Source organism: Carassius auratus, chromosome 10 (genome assembly GCF_003368295.1).
Source record: "Carassius auratus strain Wakin chromosome 10, ASM336829v1, whole genome shotgun sequence".
NCBI classification, from domain to species: domain Eukaryota; kingdom Metazoa; phylum Chordata; class Actinopteri; order Cypriniformes; family Cyprinidae; genus Carassius; species Carassius auratus.
The window spans coordinates 15406292-15424768 of record NC_039252.1 but is presented as its reverse complement, the minus strand read 5'-3'; the positions used below and the strand labels follow the sequence as shown (position 1 = coordinate 15424768).

Sequence of the window (18477 nt, the reverse complement as noted above, 5' to 3'; positions counted from 1 at the left end):
CAGCTTTCCGAAAAAATCTTTGTTTTGTAATGTGGCATGTCATGGTATCAAATGCTTATACAATGGTACAATTTTGTATCAATTTTTCATTTCTCTTTGGAGTGTAACAAGCTCTTGGTTCATAAAGAAAATCTGTAGAGTTGCAAAGACTAAAGTCTCAAATCCAAAGAGATATTCTTTATCAAAGTTCAGACTCTGCCTGTGTCTACGTCACTATGTGGAAATATTTACGTAATGCTGCCCAAATGTTCATGCAAAGAAAGAAGGTGGTTTCAGTAACCGCAGTTAATGTTGAAGAAAGACTTTGTAGAAAACGATGCATTTGAGAGAGGGTGGGCATAGAGGACCTACAATAATGTACAGTATTTGAAAAATAATGTGTTTTTTGAACATTAAAGCATGTCCACATATTCGGTTACACCAAATAATGATCTTTAAAAAAGCGTCATATGATTCCTTTAAAACCCTGCTTCAGTGTACTTCAAAGTATAACATGAAATTACCACAAAACAGGTACAACCAATAGAAAAACATGCTATTACTCTTGTATTACCATCTCTTGTGAAAAATAAGTACAACTTAACTGTATTGAGTGTGCACTTAAAGTACTTCAGGTTTTGAAAGTACATTTTAAACAACTGTACTTGCAGATAACATAATACTATACATTTCAAAATAATATAATATAAGGCCACTGAAGTGTACATAAAGAGAATGAACTTTCATGACTGTGTTTAACACACACATTGTAATAATGTCTAATTAAACGTTTTACTTTATAATACATTTTAAATCATGTTTTAATCATGTTGACCAATGTAATAAAGCACATGTAGTTAATTATAATTTGATATTACATTTAAGGCTAACATATTTTAAATGTACTAAATTGCAGATTAATCATTACAAATGTTTAAACAACTATATTTAAATTGTTGATTTAAATAAAAATGACTTTAATGTATATTTTAGTTTACCTCACGTTGTCAGTACAGTTGGCGTTATACTTTAACCAGATTTCAAAGACAATAAGCAACTGCGAACTTACATTTAAAGATATAGTTACTTCAGTTCTACTTTGGCCTAAAGCTCTTAAGTTCAACTAACTGCATTAAATAATAATGTTTACCTATAATAATAATAAAAAAAAAACATTGCAAAACATTACATTTAGCTTGCATTCAAGTTTATTCTTTCAAAGTTTAAGGAAAAACTAAAGGGAACTAATGGAAAATGGCTAAAAATAATAATTCCATGTCACCTATTATAGTAAGTCCCCCTGTCCCCCGGTTGCCCACATGCATGTAGCCTTTGTCTTTGACCTTGTGTGGTTTCCCTCCCTCCCATTGACTCTAATCAAATGTGTGACCTGCAGTCTCTGGCTCTCCACAGGTGCAGCTCACACTCAATACTAATAAAGGAAGTCTCACTCCTGCCCCCTGCTGGCTGATGCACACCTGCCCCCTCCGCTCTGCATTAACTCACTCCCGCCCTAGTTTTAAATATCTAGGGATTATCCTAGATTGCAACCTAAATTTTGGTGAGCACATAGATTACATTTATAAGAAGGCAACCCAAAGATTGTTTCTTTTAAGGAAATATTTAAAAATATACATGGTGGATGGTATAAAATATATATTATGAAACTAATTGCTGTTATCAATTTATTAGCATTACCTAGTTATTCATTTATTTATTGTTTTATTTATTTATTTTATTAGCCTATGTCTATACATTCATTTTATATCCTATGTGTCTGTTCATGGGGCAAGACGTTCCTATGTTTTGTGTGTTTGTTGTATAGGACTGTGTAGTCAAGTGGTACACGTTATGTGTGTTCAATACAGATTTTTAATTCAATATATATTTTGACAGAATCACAAATATCGTGTCTAAATCTGTGACTAGAGGTAATTTTCGTGCTAGAACACGCCTGTTGTTTGTGCATCAAATTCTTTGGTATTATCGTTGAAGTGCGATGGAGTACAGCTTTGTTGAGTGAGTGATGCTGTAAAACAGGTTCATTTACTTAATCTTTTTAGACAAGCTGCCCGAGTCCTGTCGCTATATTTCATTCATAATGGCTTTAATGTTACGCATATTGTTTTCTGGTGATGTCTGACCGAAAGCAGTTTGATCTGATAGGAACAGACAGAGATACAGCAGGGCCATCAAGGCAGCATAACAGCTTACCAACATTCTTTACATATTCAAACAGAATGGCTTGAATGTTACCCAGTTTCACTCTGGTGATGTCTAACCTTCTCGGTTTTATTTCCTAGAACACATTCTGGTCTGATGTAAACAGCTGCAGATATACAGAAGTGTCATCGAATCAGTCAAAGCAGCATAACAGGTTACCAAAGTTTGTTACACCACTCGGTTTCACAAAGAGTGGTTGTAATGTTACCCAAATACATCCTGGTGATGTCTAACCTCCTCTGTTTCATGCTCTATAAAGCATTTTGGTCTGATGTGAACAGACATAGATACAACAGGTTACCAAATCCAACAAGGGAGCATACCAGGTTAATGAAATCTGTTCCCACCATCTTTTTCACAGTGAATAGCTCTAATGTTATCCAGATTCAGTCTGGTGATGTCTATCTGCCTCTATATCCTAGAAAATATTTTGGTCTGATGTGAACAGCTGCAGATATACAGCAGAGTCACCAAATTCAACAACACAACATTAGAGGACACCAAAATCTGTTCCCTCCCTCTATTATAGAATGGCTTTAATGCTACGCACATTCCCTCTGGTGATTTCTAACTTCCAGTATTTTGTGAACAGATACAGCAGGGTCACCGAATACAGAATACAGCATTAAAGGTTACAGAAATCCATTATCCTCCTTATTTTAACAGAGAATTGCTTTAATGTTATTCAAATTCATTCTGGTGATGTCTAATCTTCTGTTTTTTTTTTTTTTTTTTACTCTCTAGAAACCAGTTTAGTCTGACGTGAACAGATACAGCAGGGTCACCATATCAGACAAGTTAAATATGTGTCATGAAAATATCATCTAGTGACAGGTTTCCTTAGGTCACATGGTTTTGGCACAGCAAATATCAGTGCTTCTAATAATTTACGTGATTTATTCCACCGGCAAATTTTCTTGTTTTAAGCATACATTTTGTTTAAGATTTATGTAAATATTTGAAATCAATGTTGAATATTTTACCCAGTTTTGCTTCAAGCAAATTTATCCTTTAAAGGATACTTTCTTTACTTTTATTTAAACAAATATTTCTACGTTTTAATAATCAAGGAATTTTACAGTTCACAAAAAAAGCTTCTTTTTTTTTCACAGAAAAAATAAATAAATAAAAATAACAGCAACTGGTAACGCAGTGGTGATCGATTTGATTCTCAGGAAAACTCAAAGCAGTACAGATGTATAGCTTGAATGCTTTGTAAGTAACTTTGAATAAAGCCTTTTAGAAGTATGTTTCTCACCTTCGTGCATTCCACGTAAGGGTTTGGTTTGTTTTACGCCTGTGACTGAGTAGTTGGTAGCACAAACCTAGTCATCTCAAAGTTGACTCAATATCATTTGTATTCTCTGTAGTGGGTGAAACCAAATACAATGTTTCCAGGAACCACAGCTCATGGGTTTTGTGTATAAACGGAATATAATAGAACATAACCTGTTTGCGTACATCCTTCTGTGTACACTGTACTTGCAGTTGATTTGCTCAATAACCCTAGATTTTCTGGAAGGCTTAATGTCGGTACACCTTCAGAAAGTGAACATCGCCTGTAGAAGTGGCTTTGTACAGATACAGTGGTAGAGATTTGATATATATCGATCAGCTGAGCTCCAGGAATGACTGCTGTTGACATTATCAACTGTTTTTTTTTTTTTTTTTGGTGAAACTGGGTGTGTCTTTCAAATTTGAATCGAATACTTTCAAGCACAGTCTTATGTGAACCTTAACAGATGGTTCACGGGTTATGTGCTCCAAAAGTAATCTTTTGATAGACAGGCCACCTTGTTTGACATGTCAGTGTGACGTCAAATCCTCACAAGATCTGCAGAGATATGCAACATGACAGGAAACCAGCTGAACTCTGGCCTTTCTGTAGGCTGACAGGTGATACAGATGATCTGATGAAGGAAGACTTGGGATTGTTTCTCGATTAATGGACTTTTATGAGGTAAGCTGTTATTCAGGATCTTATTATAATAACATTTAAGTTCACAAAAAGAACATATGTGTTAAAATCTGAAAGCTAGTACCGGTCTATGTTCTATGTATGTTAATTTTTAAATTAGAATATTAATTCAAAATAAGTAAATAATAAAAATAACTCACATGAATACATTACATTTTAAGTTCTTCCAAATTTCACATTTCACAGTATTAATGTATACTGTATTTTTGATCAAATAAATGCAGCCTTCCTAAGCATCAGTGTTTATAGGTGTAAGTGGTATATTTATATTATTTGTTATTTTAATTTGAGTTATAGTTGAGTAATTGTGCTGTTTTTGTCATTTGTATTATTATTTTTATCTGTCTATATATATATATATATATATATATATATATATATTATACATTTTTATTTCAGTTTAACTAAACAAAACAAAATGAGAAATGATTCCTTGGCAGCTGAATTTGTATTTTATAAATATATATATATATATATATATATATATATATATATATATAGACCGATAAAAATAATAATTTTATTTTTCTCAGTTAAATTTCATATTTCAAACTTTTGAGTAGTAGTGTAAAGCCAATAATTCTTTTATACTGAAGTTCATAATATAATACAGAAGCATTTTAGGAAATGTTAGTAATGTTAGAAACATTTAGAAAAGCCTAATAATATGTTTGATTATCAAATAGAAATAGTTTGAATGACTCAGTGAGCGAATGACTGGAATGTCTGAAAGCATACACACAGTTTTCATGTCAAAGACACTTGAAGACAATAGACGGAGCATTCTGATCATTTCAGGGTTGTGTCCCATCAGTCGCCCTGCCTTGTTTCACAATGATGTGCATTTATTTTGTGGCTGTAGATGCTGGTGTGACGATAACTGAGGAAACATGTATGTTTTTAGACTGGGTCTTTTTCTTCTGGTCACCACTGGTGAGTTTTCATTTTATCAGGGTGTCCTCTGCATCTGCACGCATCAAAAACACACACTTAGAAAGTATATTAGTTTTGTTTTCCAGTAAAACTATCGCAAAATATCTTTAAAACAAGTCTCAGATGGATGAATGGTTAAGTAAAGTTAACTTATATACCCCAAAATATTCCATAATGCTCATTTACTTTAAACATGATTTACAATGAGAAAAAAAAACAAGAAACAATGCTTTGAATAACTGAATGTAAACATATTCATCTGTTTGGAATAATTTGTTACTTGTGTGTGTTGCCTGCAGTGACCTCCAGTCAGGCGCAGCTACAGCCTCTGAATGCAGCGGTTCTTCGTGGTTCGAAGGCTCAGTTCAACTGCAGCACAAATCAGCCCCCATCCGTCATGACCTGGGGGGTCAACGGACGACTGGTTATTACCATTTCTGCATCTGGGGTGTTAAATAGCACAGATCGTGTTTCTGTCACAAACTTCACCACACCTGGAGATTACAGATGGGAGCTTTCAATTAGCAACGTGCAGAGAGACGATGCGGGTGAAGTCACCTGTCAGGTTTTGGGTGGAGCGGCTAGCAAGGCCACACTGTCTGTACAAGGTGAGCAGTGTTCTGCCATGATTCATCTCCACTTGTTAATGCCACATGACGTAAAATGTGTTGACAACACATATATATGAAATATGAGAGTATATGAGAGAAACTCATCAAGACAGAAAAGCTGCAGATAATGAAAAATTATATATAAGGACCGACCGTTCAAAAGTTTACTTATGAAATAGGGATGCAACATTTAAAAGTAAGACTTTTAAAACCTTATAAAGAGTTCTATTTCAAATAAATGCTGCTTTTAAACTTTTCTGTTCATCAGCATTGATAATAATAAATCTTTCTTGAGTGCCAAGTCCGCTCATTAGAATGATTTCTGAAGGATCATGTAACACTAAAAACCAAAGTAATGGAAAATTCATATTTCCATTATCAGGAAGAAATATAACTTTTAATTATTTTTAAATATAGAATAGTTACTGAAAATTGTAGTGATTTTTCACAATGTTAGTGTTTTAATTGTGTCCTTGATCAAATAAATGCAGCCTTTGTGAGCATAAGACAAAAAAAAAAAAAATATATATATATATATATATATATATATATATATATATATATATAAACTGACACTGAACTTAAAGAGTAAATTGAAGATAGAAAATTAAAAGTTTATTTGCATGAGGACTGCTTGATCTCTTTAAACCACTTGATCCAATCTTTCAGAATATTAAGCAAGGATAATTAAACAATTATAAGCAGACAAACGCAAAAGCATGATTTGATCTCTTGTTATTTTACTCTCAGTTCGTCTCTTGTTTATTCTTGGGTTGCATTTTGTACAGGTTGCCTTTGGGTTTACAGTCAGTATATTAAAAGGCTCTGTGTTAACTACTGCTTTTCAGGTGCAAAGCCTCATCCTTAATGATTTTTGTCATGGTTTGAATGTTAAATTACACTCTTCAACAGCGCCTACCTTCTAGCTTCAGGCTTCCTCTTTGAGCCTAAATGAGTTCCAGCACATACATCCATATGCTGATCTGTTTTACAACCTTTTAGCATTACACAGCAATTGTATGCATGACAGAGCGTAAAATTAGACTAGAACATTCCCAGAGACTGTCTCCTTAAATACATCTGCACTAACTAATGCCCTCATCAGCACTAAAACAACCTTTGTGGACCAAATAAGCATCTATCAGCTAAATAACAGAAGTCATTGTTCTCCTAGACAACAACAAAATTAAAACAAGATAAAAAAATAAAATAAAATAAAAAACACACTCCCTAGTAATTTCACATTCATTGTCCCAAACTATGCGCCGATTTGCCAAGTCAAAGATCTCAAAAGGAACTCATATGTATATATAGAAATAAATTATTTTAAAATGTAAAAATATTTGACTGATTTATATTTTTCCTTAAATTGATTTTTAAATAAATTTAAAGTAATCTAATTTAGCTTTTGTTATGTTAGATGCATGATCCACATTTTCTTCAAATATTTACACCGTTTACAAGGTTTACTTTAACTGCAAGAGATTATATTGCTATTTCTGCTTGTTTAATTTTGATCAGAAATCTTATTATTATTTTTAATCTATTTAGTATTAGACATTTCAGCTTGAAAATGTATCAGCGGTAGACATAACCACAGACTATAGCAGAGTATCGCACCACAAAGCATGTATATTTAAATAATGTCTTCATTCTTTGATGCAGTGTAAGTGAAGATCTGTCTGTGCTTTTATGATGGACCACAAAAAGTACAAAATGCAACACAAAGCAAAACCAAAACTGAGATGTTATCAGCCCCACCTGTAAGACACTGCTTTCACCTGTCCTGCTGTCCCATGGGAAATTATCCAATTACATCTCAAAGTGCAGATAATCAATAATAATCTACTTCTTAATTAAAGTGGCCCATGTTTCACGACAGGCCCGACCGTCATTAAAGCAAACGCTCAAATCCATAGTGATTAGGGCAGACTCAGAGTGTGCGTTCAATGAGATAATTCAGCTGTTCTTTTCCAGAACGTGGCAGCGTGGGGATCATAGGTGGAAATCAGACTAAAACGGAAGGCGCTCAGACGGCGTTCCAGTGTCAGGCCGTGGGATGGTTTCCTGAACCCAACGTGTCCTGGTCTGTTGATGGAGTGGCATATTCCTGCAACACAAGCTCTGTAACACAGGGAAACCTGTTTAACTCCAGCTGTACGCTGCCAGTCACTGCCGTCAAAAGCTCTTCTGTTCAGTGTCTGGTCAAGATAGCAGCCCTGAGCACACCGGACAGCAGCACAGTCTTCCTGACCGTTGGTAAGAATATTAAACATGCTCTAAGTGATCAACAAATACAGAAGATCACATTCTAATTTCTATTCTAAGGATAAACACAAACAGAATCAGAATTCTAAACTTAGCACAACAATTTAAAATGGGGTCACCCATAAATCAGAAGAATTACTTTCAGCAACAGCTAGAGGGCACTGCAAACACCAATCCAGACACATGAAGTTTAATTTTATCATTAAAGCTAATTGTATAACTTTGCTGTCCTGTTTGGCACAAGATGAAGAGGAAGCATGATTTCTTTATTTCTTTCTTTTCAAGTAAAGCTTGCTAAAATAGACCAGACGGTGTTGATCGCGGTCACTGTGGCCTTCAGTGCTGCGGCTCTGTTGTTTCTAATCATCTACGGAATTTTTTTCTTCTGCAAAAGGAGGAAGAAAAGTGAGTAATTGTTATGATGAATCCCAATTTTTTCCATTGCAAGCCAGATTATTTGCAATAGTGCATACCACGAGAAGTGCTTTTTGCAGCCAGATTGTGTTGTTAAGCTAACTGGAACTAGCTAACTAGCCAAGCTTCTTAAATTATTGATGTAATTCTGGAGTTAAATTGTAAACTGCTCATTTTTTTGTCTCTTTTCTATAGAGTCAAGCTATCAGGAGGAGCTCAGGAGGTGAGACATGAGCTCCAGTGTGTCTTTTGAATTTAAGAGTGCTTGAAAAGGCACAGTAATGTGTAATTGAGGAAACATTTATTTCAAAACCTTTATTACTCCTGTTTCAGGGCACGAATCCAGTCCCAGAATAGGACGCCTGCCACAGAAAATGTGCGAGGACGGGACAACCGAGGACATAGAGACAGGCATGATGGTGTGTATGCCTAAACAAACATACATAGGGGTATCATCCTATATATATTCATTTTTTATTTGATCAAAAATACGGTAATAATGACAATTTAAAATAACTTGACAATACCGAATTGACAATACTTGACAATACCGAAATTTCAAAACTTCAAAGATACAAATAAGTGGAAAAAAAAGAGCAATTGATTGCATTCACAATAAAAAATCTGAACGGGCATTGTTTTTGCACAAAAGAATTCTCATTTTCATTTCTTTTACTGACATCTTTTCTAATGTAATGATTCAGGAAAGCATTAACTATCATGTGTTTCTCTTTACTGCAGGACACACCACTGATAGAGTCTGGTACACAAACCACTCTAACAAACATCAGGTAATACCTAAAATTCAGTTTAAAGCCAACATGAAACCAAAACTTCACCTATTTACTTCCTTAACACACATTCATGATCTTGTTTTGAACAATTCATCAGTACACACAATTTCAAAGAAAAATGATCTTTATAATCTTTCATCAAAATGAAAACAGATGTTTTTTTGTTGCAGGGGCATTGTTAGGCACAATGCAAAGCAGAGTTCCTAAAACCCCTTTAGCGGTTATAAATTTACTGTAAACCATTGCTTCACGGTGCTTATTGCTTTTATAAAACGGTTATTCCATATACGTAGTAAGGTTTTCTAAAATAAAATGTTGCAAATAAAGTGTACTGATATTAATAGAAACAGTATTCTTTCACCAAACAATGAGTTCCTCAGAATCAGTTGTGTTTGCAACAAAGTGGTTGCCAAGCAACAGACAAAGGTGTTTGTTTTGTAGAGTAATTTACAACAGCTTCAAAGGTGGCTCAGCCAATCAGAATCAAGGACCTGAACTATCCCTTTTATAATGTCACATAATGGAAGTAAAATGTGTTGTGAGCACCTTTCATGTTGAACTGAATATTTCAATACACTTCATAAGCTTGAATATTTGTCAATGCTCCAGATCTTATACACATCTTTGGTTTTTCAGATGCCTGGTGACTTTTTTGATGATGGTCACAGTAACCACAGCCACATGACCATGCTCTAGAGACTAAATCTGTCTAGATGTTGGACTCCACAAACCCAAGGTGTTCTGGCTCGCTTCTTCTCTCTTGTACATAAATCATAATTTTAGGATTAAATACAGAAAAATGAGAACCTAAAGGATTTCATATCAGCACTTATGGTGATCTGTTTCACCTCAACTGGATCATTTATTGGAACACGGAAGGATTTTCTTGGTGGTCTCACTTTTGGACCCCACTGAACATTGTGGATAATCACCATCAGAGCATGTTTTGGGGCTTTAACAGATAAAGTGGTCGGAATGAGGGGGGTCAAGGGGTTGGTTAAGATCTGCCGGAAATCACTTGTTTACATAAACCAATATGACAAAAGTGATGACTCATTTTAAAGTCCTTGCATGTGCATAACGCATTCATCAGATGCTTGCATTTCCACAGCAGGTTTGTTTAATTCAACATCTTCCCGTTTTCTCCAGAATCATAAGATCATCAGCATATGGCACCACACATCCCGTGAGAGTATTGCTTCCTGGTTTTATAGCTACTTACAACTAAAAGCAAAGATTTTACATCAGAAGTGTTTAGAGAAGATCATCTTGTGTGACGCATCATGCTTCACAGAGCAGGATGCTATTAAACAATTCATCTAAACCACTGATTTTTACTTCCCCACAGAGGGAAACTACTTAAACTCCAAAATGGCATAATAGAATGAAGTGTCGTGAAATGGACTGGAACTATGTGATCCTTATTAATACATAAATCAGTCATCTGACCTTGTGTTTCATGCATTTTAAGGGCACTTTAATCCATAAAATGGAAAAGAATTTTGAACAAATGTTTTTAAAACTGTTTTAATGTATAGCAAAATAGATTTGTCCCCCCCCCCCCACAGTTTTATGATTTTCATCCCTTTTTTTATTTATTATTTAAGCATGAACCTCACTTTTTATGCTTAAAACAAGAAAATTCCAAGGTGAGATAAGAAGAATGTATTATACTTCATTCTAAATTAAATTTTTAATTTTTTTTAGCTACTCAGTCAGTTTTTCATTTTAAGGATGTTTCTATATATTTTATTTTTGGAGGGAAAAGGACATATAGATAACATGTATGTGGCCATATATTATTTTGTAATAAACGACACTTTTTTTGTACAATTATTGTTTTTTAGTCCATCCATCCATCCAAGTTGACTTAATTATTCTGTTTTCAAGATATTTAAATAATGGTTTCAGAAGCCACAAAGCTGGAGAAATTTTAAAATCAATGAACAGACATATAGATAACAGACAGAAATGCTCGGATTCTCTTTTTCAAGCATTCCTTTAGTAGAACATCTCGCTGCAGTGTGCATCTGACAGTCTTATCCAAGTGATCTGCAGTAGATGTGTGTGAACATTAGTCCTCTTTCATCTTTTCCCTTAAAAAATAATGAATGCTCATAAATAAATAAATAAAGCTGGGTTAATGGCCAGCTGTAGGCTGGGATCCATTCCCCCGTGGCTTGTTATAAGCTGTGGAGTCTTCCTCTTCCTCATGCCTCACTCCACCCAGCTCTGAGCTGGCCAAGCAGTTGGTATTCTCCCACTCATTACAACCACACCAAATAAACTTCCTGTTATGTAACCAGCACTGTTTACCTCCAAGACACAGATATGGAACATTTCCAGTTTCATTCTAATAGAAGCAAAATATAATGGAGAACCCTGTGGTGAAGCGCTGCTGTAGTGATGGTATCAGCTGGTGATTTCAAAGAATACCATGGTGCTGCAAATCATGTACTGTAAAATGGCACTAAATAATTGCTATATAGCATGGTATTTACATGCTATTCCAAGGTTTTTTAAATAAGCTATAGCACATCTACGTCAGTGCTGCTCCATTCACAGTAAATGCTGAAGCACATAAACCGTTATAATTCAGATGGAGCATCTCAAACTCCAACTCTGCATATTGTTGTGAGTTTGAATTTATTATAACATTCATCTGGGAACTCAGCATGCTCCATTTCATCATATTTTTAAGGTAAATAATTTATTAACCTCAACTGTTCACCGCGACTTCAAAATAAGTTTAATCACTCACTCGGAGTTGACACATTTTGATGCCAACATATTCAAAAACTATAATATGCTGTATGTGCATTAAACAAAATATGCTGTATGTGTGTGTATTTCTATATACATAATATACACAATACACAAGCATTATGCAAACAACTATTTTGGATGCTATTAATCACGATTAATCATTTGATCTGATTAAAAGGAGTTATAAAAATCCGACTATATATATATACTGCGGAACTTCTTTTGGTACGTCACCCAAAACACCAGAATTTGTGACTCTACTGGATAAATAATAATTCATTTTTTAATAAATTAAGTTATGCAAGTTCATAAAATGAATTATTTGGGATATTTTGCATTCTTGCATTTAGATATTCCCAATATTTTTCTACTCTAAATTCACTGTGGTATTTCTTTCAAATAACTGTCAGAAATAGTCTTATAAAGTCATAAAATGGCCATTAAAATCAAACCTTTTTCAAAATCATTTTCACTTCGAGAACATGGACCTTCAAAGTTAATGTTATGAAATAATCAGAGAAGCGAGTAGGTGTAAAGTTCTCCATAGATCTTGGCCTACTATTAACAAACTCTTAGAATAGCTGCTTAATTCAGTTGGTCTGATTCTCCTGAAGCAAATGATCATGGATGTGAGAAGCATTAAAGTCAGTTAGACTCCACAGTTTATTTGTATACACAATCTAGTTGGATCTTTTGCTAAAGGCACTCCGGGAGTTAATGAACCACCGTTGTGTTTCAGAAAAACCAGACAGAAATACGGCAACCACTAAAATTGACACACCAGTGTGGTCTTGCCAGAATATACAGCTGGGACTGAGGCAAAATTTAGGATCTAATGATTAGAGAGGAAATATCACTTTTGCACACAAACTTGCTTTTAAAGATTTATGATTTTTTCACAATAAAACCTCCATAGAGTAGCAAAACTGTCTTATCTCTCTATATATACCAAGCCGATGGAAATGCTTCTGTTGTGGTTGCATGGTACATACTCACTTGAGACCCATTTCTGTCTGCCTATTATTTAAAATAACATGCTATTTTTGTAATTCCAGCCAAAAAGCAATGCTGATCAGTAGGCCAATGCAGAAAAAATTCATTAGAGAAATTATGTCAATTGTGGATTTTTCATATAATGCCTTAAAGAATAGTTTATACAGAAATGAAAATTTGGGGGTCATATGATGCGATTAAAATTTTTCCTTTCTCTTCGGAGTGTTACAAGCTCTTGGTGCATAAAGAAGATCTGTAAAGTTTCAAAGACTTAAGCCACTTCCGCCACGCGCTTAAGGTATTTGGCTAAAATCACAACACACTGGATAGCTGGCCAATCAGAGCACACCTCGCTTTTCAAACTAGAGCTGTAATCGGGCCATAAAAGTTAGGCCTGACAGGACCTGAGCCCGACAAGTACATTTTGATTGACAACTTTTTAAAAGCCCAAACCCGTTTACAGCCCGACATTATTCAAATGTGCGCACACGCACAGCTCTTTTGCCTTTTGTCAAGAATGAGTCATTTATACATGTTTTAACATAATTTATTCATAACTAATGTAGACTAGACCACTTGGAAGTTGGAATAAAGAAATAAAATAAGTCCTCTGTAACATCTTAACATCTCAGCACTCTAAATAGACATAGGCTCAATTTAGCCTATAGATAGATCAACGCACCAATAAAAACAAGTTGTTTTTAACAAATTAAATTAAAATAATTTTTTTTAATAAGATGGGTATTTGGCAATAATGAAAAAGTTAAAGGCTCCGCCGGATTTGCTTCGCCACTAGCAGCTGACATTTAATAAAAGAATAATGCCAACATTATCGGAAATACTCTGTCCACATTATTCATTTTAGGCTCAATGAATATTTAGTTATCATTTAAAAAACCTTTACTCACAGAGATTAGGCTAAGCCTACATGTTTTTGTGGAGGAAAATTATTGAATCCACTGTAGATGTCTTCTGCGCGTTCTTGCGCTCACTGATGGTGCATCATTATTCACGCATTATTCTCATTATGGTCAAAACTTTTCCACAACTCAGACTTCGTTTAAGTTGCTGGTGCAACCAAAATGTAATCGCCAAAGGCAAGCCTCCGTTTCACCTACTCGGCATCCATTTTCGCATCTTTCTTGGGTTAATCGAAACATCACATGACCGCCTGTTTCCCTCGCAAACCGGAGCGCAGTGTAAGATGATATAAAATTAAGCCCAAACCCGACCGAATCCGTCAGGTCCCATCAGGCTCGGGCAAAGATCTTCAGCTCCATTTCAGATTGATGAGTCTTGTAAAAATCTATGCGTTTCAGAAAGGTGGGTATAGAAGAGAAACTATAATGTACAATATGTGGAAAATGTTTCTTTTTGTTTTTAACTTAAACCGCATAAACACATTTCATTACACCAAATACACAAAATAATGTTATTTTTTGCAGCATCATATGACCCCTTTAATCAACCCTTTACAGTAAATGGGTGCTGTCAGAATGAGAGTCCAAACATCAATTTCCATATGATTGAAATGTCCATCAATTAACCATAATTTCTGGCCACCGACAGATTTGTTTGTTTTTGCTTATAAACAGTGCTTGATCGGTGCAATTTTTATTAGAGAAAACAATATTATGGATACATTACTCAAATTATTTAACTGTAAGCAACAGAAAAATGTTTTACAAACACAAAGCTTTTCTCTTCAAAAGATATTCATTGATGGACTGAAGTCTTGTCAGTATTGTATAGATCTTTGCAATATTTTTAGCTGTTTGGGCTCTCATTCAGATGGCACTCATTCATTGCAGAGGATCCACTGGTGATGCTCATTTTTTCCAAATCTTCAAATTTTTATTTTTTGGCAAACTTTTCCATTAAGGTTTAATGTTGAGCTTAATGTGGTTGGGATTTGACCTATAATGGTGGGCTCTCATCCCATCCTTACAATCACTAATGCATCCCAAAGCCCCATCCATCCATTTTCATAAGCTCGTTAAATGTATTTAGATTTGGTATATAACCAAAAATTTATTTAATGAATAGATTTCAGCTTTTCTGTCATTTGCTCCATTGACGTATAAAGACTACATTTCTGAACTGCACTGTTCTCAATGGTCTGTTTGCGATTAGTATTCATGCAGTGCATCATGTAAACCGTTTTTAGTTTATTCTACATTTTCTAATCCAATAAAAATGCAGGCATACTGTAATCAAATTCTTTCTCTCGTCAGCATTGAAGATCGGTGTTCACAACTCCACCATTTTTCGATTCAGTAATTTGCATCATTAGTTAGTAAGTGCCTATATAAACTGTATTCTACATGTTTCCATGAAGTTATTTGGAATGAGGAACAACTCTTGCTCTTTTAAAAAAATTTTCAAGCTTTCTGGGAGACCAGTAATAATTCAGTGCGATTCAGCATCACCATTTACTTCAAATGAGCCCACTGTAAATTGAACGCTCCATTACAGCATACAGCTAATGAAAGTCAAAATGAGGTGCAAGTTCATGATGTGTATTGAGGCAAATGTAAAGTCCTCACTGAATAATGTAGGATAATTATTCATTATAATGCTTAAAAATAACTGATATAATTTACATTGTTTGAAGAACAAGTGGTGTTTGGCAATACAAAACTCACCACCATGGTGTTATGTGGTTGCTAACATGTTCTGAATGCTTTTTAGTGCATTCCTATGCAGTTAGGGTGTTTTGGGTGGTCTTTAAGATAAAAAAAACACAGGCACATTCATTAAGACGTAGAGAGTATTGAAATATGCACATCATGGTACTGCATGAATCAAGTCAGAAAACATATCACGAGTTGTTATTTCATACAATGTGAATCAAATTAAGCATGTAGATCCACCTCTTACCATAACTGTCTCTGCAGCTTGTCAATAACATACAAACATTTCAGCTGAACTGTAAACTAAATTATACCAGATTTAAATTTTAATACTTACATATCCTAAATCCTGTCAAAAGACGATGAGATCCATAGAGAGGAAGAATCCAAATGAGGATTTAGCTTTCTGCAGTGAATGCAATGGTAGAGTCTTCTGCCTAATAAAAGATCAAAATAATGCTAAAATATAAACTAAAGAATGCTTGATTTGGTATAAATTAATGATTAAGTGTAAGTTTTATTGCAGTGCTTACCTGAATGGTGAACACAGAAAATGGTCCATCTTCTTTTCACCGCGCTAACCAACAGAAAGCTGATTGATTTACAGTAACGTGAAGTTGCTTGTCTAATGTGCTAACTTACAGCTAACGTTATTGACACAAAATCTCGCTGTGCCCGCCCGTTTAAAACGGTATTAAAAAAGATAGCAGTAGGAAACATTGCTTTTGTTAATAAATGTAAGTAAAATATGATTTCAAGTAAGTTACATACCTCAGGAATCGTGCTAGAATTCCAGTCGGCGGGACATGGCGCGAGTCGTCTCCTCCGTAGTAAAAAGGGGGTTTTGACGAGCAGTTTTGACGCGAGGGTTAGTCGATTAACATAATGTAGCGATTATGATATTAATACGATATTTTACTTACAACAATACAGAAGTAAAAAGAAATGTCACGTCGCTGTCATTAAAGACTAAAAACTATGGGCTGACTGGATTCTGTTCAAAGGCCCTTACGTCACACTACCTAATTTAAATAACGGACGTCCGGTCTACATATTGTGTTAAATAATGTGTGTTAATACACAAGTTGTGTTGTTTTTTTAACTACACTAAATGTGTTAAAGAAGTTATTCTTTTCTACACATTTTTATTTAATATTGACACAAAATGTGTAAATTTAAGTGTTACACAAATTGTGTAATTTTTTAACATCTTTTGACATGATTTTTACATGATCTTGCAAGCAGATCATACAAAGATATGGAAATAAGAGTGTATATTATGAATTATCCACATAAGCCTAAAGTAATTATGAAATGCCATAAGATTGCATTTTTAGTCAGTATATAATATGCACAAGCAATGACAGAATAACAATGGGCAGAGGTCTGAGAGGGGTTTCCTCTGTAGTTACAGGGTTCAGACATAAGTAGGTTCACTATAATATAAGCCAAGCTATCAATGCCAGTGAACGTTTCCCCTCCTCCTCCTCCGCTATCTCATGCTCTTAGTGTAGGCAGTTTCTGTGCCAGCAGTGCATTGGAGATGATTCATAGGATTCTGCTAATGGTCATTGACAGCCTATCAGGAATGGCCTTAATTAAGGCTTAACCATTCTCAAAGCCTTGTCAGTCTAATGGATAGCTGAAAAGTAATCACGAGAAGTAGACTTTAATTAAGCATTTCCTTGAATATGTACAGTAATGTGCTATTGCTGTCAGGTTTGGCTGGATGACTGTTATGGATTGTCAAATACTCAACATCAACCAGGAAAATTCTAGAGACTGCATGCTTTGAACACAGCCAGTCGTTTCTGCAGATCTTACTTAAGTGTTGCAGTGTAACTTTGAGGCAGTGTGGGTCATTATCAAATTCAGAGCTCGGGGCCAGCAGAGACATTATATGACACCAGGCAGCGCCATTAAACAGGGACTTTCTGCAGCACGGTTTACTCAAGAAAGACCAAAGATACAGAGACCTGAGCACAAACCTCTAATGTAAAGAAAAGGGCAGTGAACCTTTGCAGAGCTGTGATTTGAATTAAAAGGAACAGGTTAGCAAAAAAAAAAAAATTACATTTGCTAAAACTTTACACCCTCAGGCCATCCAAGATGTAGAAGAGTTTGTTTATCATCGGAAAGGATTTGGAGAAATTTAACATTAATAATAATGATTATTTTTAGTATAAAAAAAACATTACATCACTTGCTCCCTAATGGAAACTCTGCAGTGAATGGGTGCTATCAGAATGAGAGTCCAAACAGCTGATAAAACTAATCCTCAAGTAATTCACACGACTCTAATCCATCAGATAAAAAACAGCATTTTTTAAGAATAAAAAAACCATCATTAAAATCTTTTTAACTTCAAGTCCTCTATCCATAATATTTCTTTCACCAGTGGAAAAGTCAACAAAATATGCACAGATCAGGCACCACTTACAAGTGACAAACAGTTCAAAACAGTTTTAAATGTGAGAGATTAACGAGAGGGGGGGGGGGGGTGGACTTTACACTGATGGAAACATTATGGATTTTAGACTCAACACTTGGACAAACACTTCAACAATGTCTTCGTTTCATACAAACACACAGCTTTTGACTTCACAAGATTGTTAATTGAATGGATTACTCGTGGATTGTGATGTTTTTTAATCAGCTGTCATCCTGACGGCACCCATTCACTGCAATTGGTGAGTGCTCAAATGCTAAATTTCTCCAAATCTGTTCCAAAGAAGAAAAATTCATCTACATCTTGGATGACCTGAGGGTGAGTACATTTTCCACAAATTTTCATTTTGTGTGAATTATTTCTTTAAAGTGCTGGAAATGCAAAAACAAGATAAAATGGTTCATGTTTTTTTTCCATTTATACACAGTACATCACA

The 18477-nt window shown here is 34.8% G+C and overlaps 1 protein-coding gene and 2 long non-coding RNA genes across 3 annotated transcripts; 2 read left to right on the top strand and 1 right to left on the bottom strand.

The window, feature by feature from the left end:
* Positions 1-1192: 1192 nt before the first annotated feature.
* LOC113110474 (uncharacterized) lies at positions 1193-3124 on the top strand. Its single transcript, XR_003293155.1, has 3 exons — positions 1193-1540; positions 2283-2833; positions 2947-3124. It is a non-coding gene; the product is annotated as an uncharacterized LOC113110474 (long non-coding RNA).
* Positions 3125-3740: 616 nt separating this feature from the next.
* On the top strand, positions 3741-11031 carry LOC113110019 (immunoglobulin superfamily member 5-like). The gene is made up of 9 exons (XM_026273997.1): positions 3741-4162; positions 5043-5113; positions 5413-5721; positions 7702-7983; positions 8278-8397; positions 8602-8629; positions 8740-8825; positions 9148-9197; positions 9837-11031. Exons 2-9 carry the CDS (start codon positions 5071-5073, stop codon positions 9894-9896), a joined length of 978 nt encoding a protein of 325 aa, XP_026129782.1. The 5' UTR covers positions 3741-4162; positions 5043-5070; the 3' UTR covers positions 9897-11031.
* Positions 11032-15929: 4898 nt separating this feature from the next.
* LOC113110473 (uncharacterized) lies at positions 15930-16584 on the bottom strand. The gene is made up of 3 exons (XR_003293154.1): positions 16364-16584; positions 16126-16169; positions 15930-16029 (listed from the first exon to the last, which is right to left on the bottom strand). It is a non-coding gene; the product is annotated as an uncharacterized LOC113110473 (long non-coding RNA).
* Between the last annotated feature and the right edge of the window lie 1893 nt (positions 16585-18477).

Excerpts from the sequence above, each read along its gene's own strand:
- LOC113110019 (XM_026273997.1), top strand. The coding sequence starts at position 5,071 with ATGTATGTTTTTAGACTGGGTCTTTTTCTTCTGGTCACCACTG. Across the intron at positions 7,984-8,277 it reads CACAGTCTTCCTGACCGTTG|TAAAGCTTGCTAAAATAGAC; the intron begins GTAAGAATATTA and ends TTTCTTTTCAAG. Across the intron at positions 9,198-9,836 it reads ACCACTCTAACAAACATCAG|ATGCCTGGTGACTTTTTTGA; the intron begins GTAATACCTAAA and ends TTGGTTTTTCAG.